Below are 10,982 nucleotides of genomic sequence, written 5' to 3' on the forward strand. Positions count from 1 at the left end.
AAAGTGAGTTAGTGATAGTTAACAATGAGTAAGTGATAGTTAACAGTGACAGCTAGTGCTAATTAAAAGTGAGTTAGTGATAGTTAACAATGAGTAAGTGATAGTTAACAGTGACAGCTAGTGCTAATTAACAGTGAGTTAGTGATAGTTAACAATGAGTTAGTGCTAGGTAACAGTATCAGTTAGTGCTAGTTAACAGTGAGTTGGTTATAGTTAACAATGAGTTAGTGGTAGTTAACAGGGACGGTTAGTAATAGTTAACAGTGAGTTTGTTAGTGATAGCTAAAAGTTAGTGATTATATGGCTGTCTGGACTCCAATCATGTTCTCATTAACAGATTTTTATTTTGGATTTCCCCCAAAGCAGATGTGTTTTACTTTGTATCCACGTCTCTCTTCCTGTCAGACCCAGGAAATTGCTGCTGAATTGCTGCGCAGCTCCAACCAAAATAGACCTGGGCTCTATCCTGTTATACACAGTGGTGTCAAAAGTACACACATTTATTACTTAAGTCGAAGTATAGATACTGCAGTTTAAAAACACTCTGGTTAAAGTTGAAGTATCAACTTGACCTCTTTACTTAAGTAAAAGTGAAAAAGTATGTGCCCCAATAACTACTTGAAGTAAAAAGTAACTTTAAAAAAAAAACAGCCAGATGAAAGCTCAATTTTTTTACTATTTCTAAAAATCCTTAGAGATAGGGCTAAGGATGAGGGAGGTCTTGTTGGTCTCCGTCTCCCGATACGCTCTCTCCTGTGTCCGACCTTTCAGACATTTCAACATCTTTTTCTGAATCCTACATTGTAGCATGGCATAGACAATTCATGTTAGCAGTTTGAAGAACACCTGCTTGCTTCTGATGACTTCCTTTAGCAAACCAATGAGTGTTTGCGTTCTATGACTCATCCACTAACGCTAGTTTTCACTAGATGTGGATGGAGCCAATGATCTGCATTGGATGGAGCACATGATGGGAAATAAATATTAGAAACATTAAACCGAAGCCAAGAGTAACGGGTAACATTTGTTTAAAAAAATGTGAGCAATAGAAAGTACAGATACTTGTGTGAAAATGTAATGAGTAGACGTCAGAAGTAGGAAGAAAAATAAGTACTGGAGTAAAGTATACCTAAAATATACCTAAGATACCTAAAAAGTGTACTTAAGTACAGTAACAAAGTATTTGTACTTTGTTACTTGACACCTTTCTTTATTCTTTATTCTTACTTGATTAGTTTATTTTTGTATTTTCTACTGTTTTCTAGTTTCCAGGTTATTTTTCTAATTTTTCTCTGGTTATAGTGTTTCTTTGATTTCGCCTCCTTGTGAGTTAATCTCCTCCTTAGTCTCTATATTTTCCTTCTATCAGATTCTCTGCATCATTGTTTAGTTTTCAGCCCTGCAGGTTCTGTCCTGGTAGAGCGATAATCTTCATCCAGCTTCTCTGTTTCTGCAAATAAAAGCTTTGTTCATATAAAACACACCAGCAGCCATTTAAGGGTAAAATGCTTTATTATTATAAACCGTTTTCATAATAATAAAATTGTTTACAAACACCATGAGAGAAAGACTCCTGACTGTTCAAGTAGATTATATTGAGCCGTCCATTATAAAAATAATTAAGGATTTATTGGATTTTGATTGAAGTTTTTCATTAACAAACCGAAAGCAGCTGTTAGCAAAGAACAAACCAATTAGCCTTAGAGGAAAAAAGTACATCTATAGATGGAAAACAGTCCCAATACTGTTTTTAATGCCTCTGTTGAAGAAAATAAAGTCTAATCCAAATAAATACGGGTTTATAGGGAGAGGTTCTTATAGACAGAAAACCATTTTGTTTGCAAATGTAGCTAAAAACTGTAAGAATATAATGATTTTCTTTCATCATGCTTAAATTTTTACCCTTTTTTCCCTGTTGGGTCGGTTTCCATGCACACCTGATCCGGACGCCATGAATCTGTTCCAGCTAACCTGGTGTTCGGCTGCTTCAGAAAAATTCATTCATGGGAGGATTTTATTGGTCTAAACATGAAAAAGGCTTGCGGTCTTCATCAGGTTGTTGGTCAAACGCAGACGAAGGGAAACGGAAAAAGTTGAGCGTTTAAAACCAGCGAGTTCAGGATTTTCAGGTTTTATTCCAACGTTAGAAACTCTCCTCCTGCTAACATATTCATTTCAGAGGCTTTCTGCATTCATCACCAAGTTATTAATTCTCCTGCTGTTCTGACTGAGGCCTGCAGATGGCGCTGTTCAGTCTGAACATTACAGACCCTGATACTTAGTTAAACTGTCAGAGAAATTTTTTATAGAATATTTTACGTTAAATAATCAGAGTAAATCTTTCTAAACCTTCCTGCAGTGATGGGCGACAAACATTAACGTCTCTAAGCTAGCTGCTGACGCCTCTCCATCCTCTAGAGACGCTGAGAGGCCAAACAAGTGGAAATAAATGCACAGCAAATACAAAACCTGCTGCAAAAAGAGACAAAGACGTTTTTGGTGCTGAGGTCAGATTCAGCCATTAGCGGGATGTTTAGATTTAAATGTTTAAACAGGAAAACTGTTCTTTCATCCCGTTTCTGTTGCTCTAAGATTCTGGCAGCAGCCATTCATGCTTTGTAAAGTCTGTGGTCTGGTCCATATAGGTTGCTGATCATCTCCCCTTACCGTTTTCCGTTCTTTTCCTTCGCCTGTTTTATGCGTTTGTCTCATTTTTGCTTCTGCAGCACTTTTTCTATTTGCTGCTTTCAGCCTCAGTAATGTTAGCTTTGTTTGAACGTACAATCTTATGCTGCAAAGTAGAACCTAGCAAGGCGTCCTGATTGGTCAGCCAATTAGCAGCTCTGTGCTGCTGATAAGTGGAGACTTCTTTTCCTTTCTTTCCATCATCCTCTCATCTTTGCTCTGCATGACGCCAAAATATCTCAGACATGTTTAAAACTTTGTCCATAATGTCTTTGTGCTTCTTTAAGTCTTTCCTCAATATAAAATATTTTATTCATTCAACATTTTAAACCAATACTGGAAACAAAAAACAAAACGTTACCTTGAAAATAAAACTTCAGTTTGTCTGTAAATCTTGACGTTACATCAAAGTAAATGAAAGTTCGGACCCACCTGACCATAAGGTAACAGAAAGTCTGTCAGCTTTCCATTGATTGGTCCATCGGTTTTTGTCGATGGAGGTTCTCCATCCGTCAGTGTTATTCGTCTTCAACCTCACATCCCGACTGACTCTTTGCCGCCTGGTTTTGTGGGGTTAGGGTCACATTTAGGATTATTTCCCGACACAAATAATGAAAAATTGAGAAATGTTGGATTCACACTAAGAGCAAACCCTGTCTGAGATTATCGGTTATTATAATCCAGCAGGATTAATGTCTGACATGTTCTCTGCTCCGGAATCTCCTACCAGTTGAAGGCACTTGATTTTATGGCAGAAGGTGAGCTGTTGGCTTCTTGTCTTTCACAGATGGATAGACGTTAAAATAAACTCTAAAAATACTTCTTGGTTTTCCTCAGAGCTGCTCCCCGTTTAACCAGGACAGTAGTGATGATCTGAGGGCGGAGCCAGGCTGGATAGAAGGTCCACAGACAGGTTCATGGTTTAGCGCTTCTGCTCTGACTGCCTTCATCGTTTTACTCAGACTGGGTGAAGAAGGTCAGACAGTGGAGATCAGATCAGGGAGGGTTGGATTTATTTAGCAAAGCTGCTTCTCTTTTCTCAGAAGGTAAAAACAGATCCCTTAGTCAGAAGGCATCCTCTTTGGGAGATGATTGAGATGAGGAGGAGGCGCTGATGGTGTCACCTTGGCCAGCCAATCAGCACCAGGCTCTGAGTGATGCAGAGCAGCAGCGTGTAGCGTGATGGCAGTGAAGCAAAGGACCTCAGATCTGGAAGGAAAGAGACGGAGAGAGAACGGCAGGGTGAGTCTTCAACGCCGCCTGCATCAATACGGCAGGAGATGAAGATAAAGAGTCAGGATCTCTATGATGCAACTCTATGTTCAGCTGAAAAAACACATATTAAGTTCAACAATCAAACAATAGGATGTGTTTTTTCTTTTTAAGAATAAATTCTTCAAACAAAAAATATCCTTTTACTTTTTCATCAAGATGATGTGGAAGGAATCCTTTTAAACCAAAAAGGAAAACTATCAAAGAGAAACTATTCTCTGTTTCTCTACATTATTCTATGATGTGAAATTGGAAAATGATCCGTTGTTTCTTCTTTTTTGATAGTTTTTTCAAATTGAAAAATAAATAAACAGAAAATTCCAGATTGAGCTGATCAGTCGTCTGAATTTCTCTGATGCACATTAACTTTGATTTTCCTAAAAAGTCTAAATCCGGCTGCTCTGCTGATCTATGAGCCTACTTCATGCTGTCACACAGGTTGCGTCAGGTCTTTGATATTTAGGGGATTTTTAATTCCTCCGCCATGCTGCTGATCAGGTTTTTGTTTTGCTGAGGAAGCGGAGCAAAGTATGACCTTTGAACCCGTTTTGTCCATGGAGGCAGGTTGGTTCGGAGCTTCTCCACTAAATAATCTCAAACATGTCAGAAAACTAAAGGGTTGGAATAGTTTCTCTGGGCTCTCCTTCAGTTGGTCCTGATGAAACCAACTGTTTGCATCAAAGAGCTTCAGCACACAGCAGTGAGGGTTAATCATCAGTTAGCTTCACAGGAGCACGGCAGAGGAGGATCATGCTGTGGAGATCTCTGCATGGAGGTTTCATTATTTATTCCTCATTTTATAGCTTATTTTATTTACTTAATGGTCAGTTATTTAACTATGCATGTTTCCAATTAAATGGAATACCTAACATTTGAAAATGATTTAACTTATTTCCTTGTTTTTATTTCATATCAAGTGATTGTTAATCTAGTGAGCAGCTTTGGTGTCTGGTGGCCCCCCTGGACCTGAGTGAAGTTGGCCCCCCCACCTTCTTCAAATCAGACAAAATGGGTGTCAATTAACTCAGCTCCGTTTGTGCAGCAAAAATTGTCATTTGTGCTGCTTTGGCTTTGAAGATATTAATGAAAATGTAAAGGTCAAAAGGTCAACCAGCCCCCCCACCTTCTTCAAATTAGACAAAATTGGTGTCAAACGTTTGTGCTGGTTTGTGCAGCAAAAATGTTCGTTTGCGCCATTTTAAAGATATAAAGCACAAACCAGCACAAACGGAGCCGAGTTAATTGACACCCATTTCGTCTGATTGGGGGGCTTGTTGACCTTTGATGACCTCGAGAAACATTTCTTTATATCTTTTAAATGATAGCGGCACAAACAAAAATTTTTGCTGCACAAACCAGCACAAACGTTTGACACCAATTTTGTCTAATTTGAAGAAGGTGGGGGGGCCAACTTCACTCAGGTCCCCCCTGGGCTCCGGACACCCGATCTGGGCCCCCTGGTCTCGACGATGGTCTTTGGGGTGGACTGAGAGGACTCGCTAGAACAATCAAACCTTCTAATCACTGGAAGCCTCCAAGCATCTCTATCATTACTAGATCTACATCTGTGGTTCTATCTGCTTATTCTAGATCCATTAATCAGCCTGAGTCTGAGGGAGAAAGAGCCGGTCAACATCTGGATCCCTTCAGCCCAGAAGGCAGATCCAGATGTTCCTGGGTGAGAGAGGAAGCTCACTGTTTGGTGGAGAGTCTTTGCATTCGCCCTCCTTAATGCTAACGTCATCGATAGCGATGGCGCCTTCAGGGCCAGAGCCGCGGACTCCTTCCATCACCACCTGCACAAAGACCAGGAGTTAGACGGAGGAAAACATTTCAATATAAATCTCGATGAGCAACATCATCTGGCTGCTTTTTCCCAGCAGGCTGTTCTGCTGCCTGACAGACCTGAAAGGCTGTGGTGGGATGGAGGGCAGCCTTCGCCTGCCGCCACTGGTTTCCTTGGTTACCAGTCAGACTCCAGACTAAAGTATCAGTCAGGGCGGGACCTTTCTGCCGCAGGAAGACATTCAGAGCTCCTACAGGAGACAAGCAGTGGGATTAGGTTGTTTCCTGGAGAGCCTGGTTCTCAGCCATCTGGTGACCCTCACCTTGATGCTTCCCGTACATGTGGTAGTAGAAGGTGAGGCAGTAGGCGGCGCCGCTGCTGGCTGAGGAGGAGGAGATGCTCGCGGGGTTAACATTGAAGGTTGGCGAGGTCAGCCGGGCTTTGTCCCCCTCCACCCTTGGTCTCGATGTTTCCAGGAACATGTAGAAGCCTGAAGGTCCACAGAGTGACAGAGAGGCTGGGTGAATGTTTCAGAGGTCAGAGAGGAGAGAAGAAGAAAGCCCAGCAGAGTCTGTGAGGCTGTGTCCAAACGTCCACCATGACCCCTGACCCCATGCAGCACCACAGTGGTTACATCATGGACATGTAGTGCCCTCAAAATTTCCCACAATGCACCTTGAAAAGTAGTAATCATCAATGGTCACCAGACCAGCAGATAAATCCCATGATGCTTTTGCAAGAGCTCTCCTTGCAAAGCATCATGGGATTTGTTTTCGGGGCGAGAGAACAAAGATGGGGCAGGCACCATGCGGGGAGGCGGAGTCAGGTGACAGACGCAGAGCGAAAAATAGGGATAAAGTCACTATAAAGTCCTCTATAGGGATGGAGGGGTTAAAGTTCAAAGGTCAGCAGTTATGGTGAAGTACAGACACAGCCGCAGTCAGGGAACCTTAATAAAGGCCGTTTCTCACTATGTGTACTTGTGCGTTCTCGTGTCCTCATGAAACGTCATCATCCTCAGCCCTAGTGCTGTTCCAGTTCACAAGAACAGCAGACCGAGAACAATGTGGGGGTGTTTTCATCATTGCTCGCGATTTTAACCAGGCTAACTTGAAGACTGTTGTCCCTTATTTTTACCAACATGTGGCACACCTGGAGGAGAAGAACACCCAGGTGCGGATGCTGTTCCTGGACTTCAGTTCAGCTTTCAGCACCATCATCCCACAGCATCTGATGGGCAAACTGGAACAGCTGGGCTTCAATACACCCCTCTACCATTGGCTGCTAGACTTCCTCACCAACAGACCTCAGTCAGTCCGGGTCGGACAGAACACCTCTGATGTCATCAGTCTAAGCACAGGCTCCCCTCAGGGCTGCGTCCTGAGCCCCCTGCTGTTCACCCTGATGACACACGACTGCGTCCCCAGGTTCACCACCAATCGAATGGTGAAGTTTGCAGACGACACCACAGTGGTGGGCCTCATCAGAGACGACAATTACGAGGACTACAGAGAGGAGGAGGAGCAGCCTAATACTGAAGGTGGAGAAGACCAAGGAGATCATGGTGGACTTCAGGAAGAACCGGCCTAACCACGCTCCACTGCTCATCAACAGCTCAGCTGTAGAGGTGGTCAGCAGCACCAAATTCATCACAGACACCCTCACCTGGACTGGAAACACCACCTCACTGGTCAAAAGGGCCCAGAAGCACTTGGACTTCCTGGGGAGGATGAGGAGAGCCCACCTGCCTCCACCCATCCTCCCCACCTTCTCCAGAAGCACCATGGAGAGCGTTCTCTCCTGCTGTCTCACTGTGTGGTGTGGAGGCTGCAGCGCCTCAGACTGGAAGTAGGTGAGAACAGCAGAGAGGATCATGGGGGCTCCTCTTCCCTCCATCAAAGACATTTCATCCCAGCGCTGCGTGTCCCGAACCCGGGATATCACCAATGACCCCTCACCCCCCCACCATGGACTGTTCCCCCTGCTGCCCTCTGGGAAGAGGCTTCACAGCATTGGAAGCAGGTCCAGCAGATTCTGCAGCAGCTTCTTCCCCATCGCCTTCCGACTGCTGAATGTTATGTAAAATTGGTTATTTTATTGTATTTTATTATATTATATTATTTAAAAAATAAATAACTGAAATGTTAGAACTTTAAATATACAGTCATATGGTTGTATTACTGTTTTTAATGTATTTTATACTGTTTTCAAGGCTGCACTTTAAAAAACTGAAATTGTCTGGAGAGCTGTTCTTAACGAAAGTTCTTTTTGTTTACATTCGTGTACACAAAATCTAAGTCTAAGTCTAAGAAATGTCCCCACAAATCATTCAAACAGCTGGGTCTGTGTGTGTGTGAGCACCTTGCTTGGAGCCGGTGTGGTCGGCGCTCGGCCCGCTGGTGGCTGTGAAGGTCACGTCCTCGACGGCGCCGCGGTGACGCGTCCAATCGAACTCATCCGACTTGTCTTGAGAAAAGGAGCATAAGGAGTCTTCCTCAAAGCCACAGAGGAAATTCCCTGCAGAGCAAAACATCCAGCTGTGATCCAGGAGGAACAGCTGGAGACTTACAGGTGATGGAGGGATGGATAGACCCAGCTTCACCTTCACAAAAAACCTGATCAATTCACTAAACTCAGACTCCACACTGATGATGGGGGGGTGTAAATGGTGTGTATAAGTTCATTTACATGTATACAGGGCTGTCAACTCTCACCCATTGGGAGAGAGACTCACCCATCTCAGTGTCTTCACACACTCAATATTCCAAATTTCTCACACAAAAAAATGAGACATTAAAACTCGACTCTGTTCCACTTATTTATGAATAAAAATACCATGGAGATCAAAATCCGTTTTTAATATAACCTTGGTGCAAAGGTTAAATAATTATTGCTCAGTCTAGTTTAATAATCTCCCGCTGGCATTTAGGAGTAATTAAACAAACACAAATACTTTAATTCTTAAAGCTTCCAGGTTTGCCTCTCAAACCCATAGAAGCTCCACAAAAAGCAAAAGAAGCATTTCATTTTTATTTTCAAAAGATCAGACGCCCAAGAAAAGACCAACTACATCCAGAGAGGATGTGCAGAATTATTCAGTTATCCAGGATGGATAGAGGAGGAACCACAGGGATGTTCTTCTTTTATTATTACTTATTTTCTTCATTTATATTTATTTTGGTCCATTGGATATGTTTAAAGACTTAATTTCCATCACACCTTTTAAACTGAAACATCCAGAGAAGTGCCAGATAAGTATAAAATCTACAGCCTCCTAGACGATCTGAACTGTTTTGCCGTTTTGTCAATTTTAAGATTGCTTGTAACTAATAACGTAATGAATGAAGCTTTTTAATCCTTAGCCTATTACCATATATTCATACACAGTGTAGTTTGCATAGGTTTTCATTGCACTGGTTCCTGTATCAGCGCCTGTAATCCAGTAATAACTTATTAGTTCCTCATTGTTTAATTTACTTGAGATGCAGAGAATAATTAATGAGCAAAGTATATTTATGATGCAAGTATTTTAGTAGGGCCCATTCTGCTTTACTTCAATTGTCTAAAAATCACCAGAATGTAGAAAATAATGTATATTGTGTTAAAAAAGTTCCACATAACTACAGATCACTTATTGTTACTCAGTAACATTTACTGTGCTATAAAAATTCCACATTTCCCATTTTGTTTTAGTTAAATCCTCTGAAAACCTCCAACCTATAGCTGCACCTGTCCTCATCTAACCCTGCAGCCCTGCTGTATATATGTAGATGTATATATTTATATATATTTATGTGTGTGTGTGTGTGTATTAATATCAATTTTATTTTATTCTAAAATGTATTTTAATTGAAACATTTATCTTATTCTATTTTATGTGTTTATGTATTTTAGCCTTCAGCGTTTATCTTATGTTCCTTAACTGTGGTTCCTGTACAGCACTTTGGTCAACCCCGGTTGCTTTAAATGTGCTTTATAAATAAAGTTTAAGTTGAGTTGAGTTAATATCAAATTAAAAACATAAAAATTTAACAGGAAGGTTTTTCTTTAAATAAATGTCCACTAATACGCATATTTGATTCATACATAAACAGGACAAGATCAACCAAAGTATTTCTGCTCCATAAACAATAATTAAACTACAAAATACCAGAGGTCTTCTTATTTGTGTGGATCTTTGAGACTCTCCTGACGTCCCTTTCTTGTGATTGGCTCAAACAGGGGAGCTTTTTGACTGTTTTAAAAAAAATGCATTTCTGCATGTGTGCATCTTTTACTCACATATGTGTATTTGTGAAAATTGAACAGATCTGATCTCCACATTCAGACAATTTCCATGAATAAATGTCATTTCTCTGGCTGTATAAACCGACAGGTTTATTTTGGTGGAAGGTTTGGTTTCTCTTCATGTTCAGGTGAATTTAGTTAGTTTGGAAATTGGTGTTTGGTTTAGTTGATGCTAACTAGTCTCTCTTTTATTTGGTTAATTTATTGATTTTTCAAAATTGTCTAAATTAAATTCATTTTCAATCATTCATTTATTGATTGATTGATTCATTCATTCATTCAGACTCAGTCAGTAAAGGATGGACCCGATGCTGCAGCTGAAGGAGCTCCAACTCCAACCAGAACTTGATTCAACCCTCAGACTGTTTGTCTTCAAACTTTAACGATTGGGTGGAGCTGTGATGGTTGGAGCCGTAATTGGCTGTAGCCGTGATTGGGTGGAGACGTGATTATGTTGAGACATGATTGGATGGAGTTGTGATTGGTTGGAGCTGCAATTGGTTGAAGACGCGATTGGATGGAGCTGTGATGGGTGGAGTTGTAATTGGATGGAGCTGTGATTGGGTGGAGACGTGATTGTATGGAGTTGTGATTGGTTGGAGCTGCGATTGGTTGAAGACGCGATTGGATGGAGCTGTGATGGGTGAAGTTGTAATTGGATGGAGCTGTGAATGGGAGGAGATGTGATTGGGTGGAGCTGTGATTGGGTGGAGACGTGATTGTATGGAGTTGTGATTGGTTGGAGCTGCGATTGGTTGAAGACGCGATTGGATGGAGCTGTGATGGGTGAAGTTGTAATTGGATGGAGCTGTGAATGGGAGGAGATGTGATTGGGTGGAGCTGTGATTGGGTGGAGACGTGATTGTATGGAGTTGTGATTGGTTGGAGCTGCGATTGGTTGAAGACGCGATTGGATGGAGCTGTGATGGGTGAAGTTGTAATTGGATGGAGC

The 10,982-nt window shown here is 41.6% G+C and overlaps 1 protein-coding gene across 1 annotated transcript in view; it reads right to left on the minus strand.

Moving 5' to 3' along the window:
- Positions 1-1,527: 1,527 nt before the first annotated feature.
- Positions 1,528-10,982, minus strand: part of LOC107084856 (MAM domain-containing glycosylphosphatidylinositol anchor protein 2-like) — a 45,263-nt gene continuing 35,808 nt past the window's right edge. The window contains exons 11-15 of the mRNA XM_015374904.1: positions 8,105-8,260; positions 6,066-6,233; positions 5,863-5,993; positions 5,654-5,753; positions 1,528-3,894 (exon numbers count right to left, since the gene is read on the minus strand). Coding sequence (XP_015230390.1) covers positions 3,806-3,894; positions 5,654-5,753; positions 5,863-5,993; positions 6,066-6,233; positions 8,105-8,260 — 644 coding nt within the window. The 3' untranslated portion in view covers positions 1,528-3,805. The remainder of the gene's footprint in view (positions 3,895-5,653; positions 5,754-5,862; positions 5,994-6,065; positions 6,234-8,104; positions 8,261-10,982) is intronic.

This window comes from Cyprinodon variegatus, unplaced genomic scaffold (genome assembly GCF_000732505.1).
Source record: "Cyprinodon variegatus isolate N-32 unplaced genomic scaffold, C_variegatus-1.0 Scaffold110, whole genome shotgun sequence".
In the NCBI taxonomy this organism is placed as follows: Eukaryota; Metazoa; Chordata; class Actinopteri; order Cyprinodontiformes; family Cyprinodontidae; genus Cyprinodon; species Cyprinodon variegatus.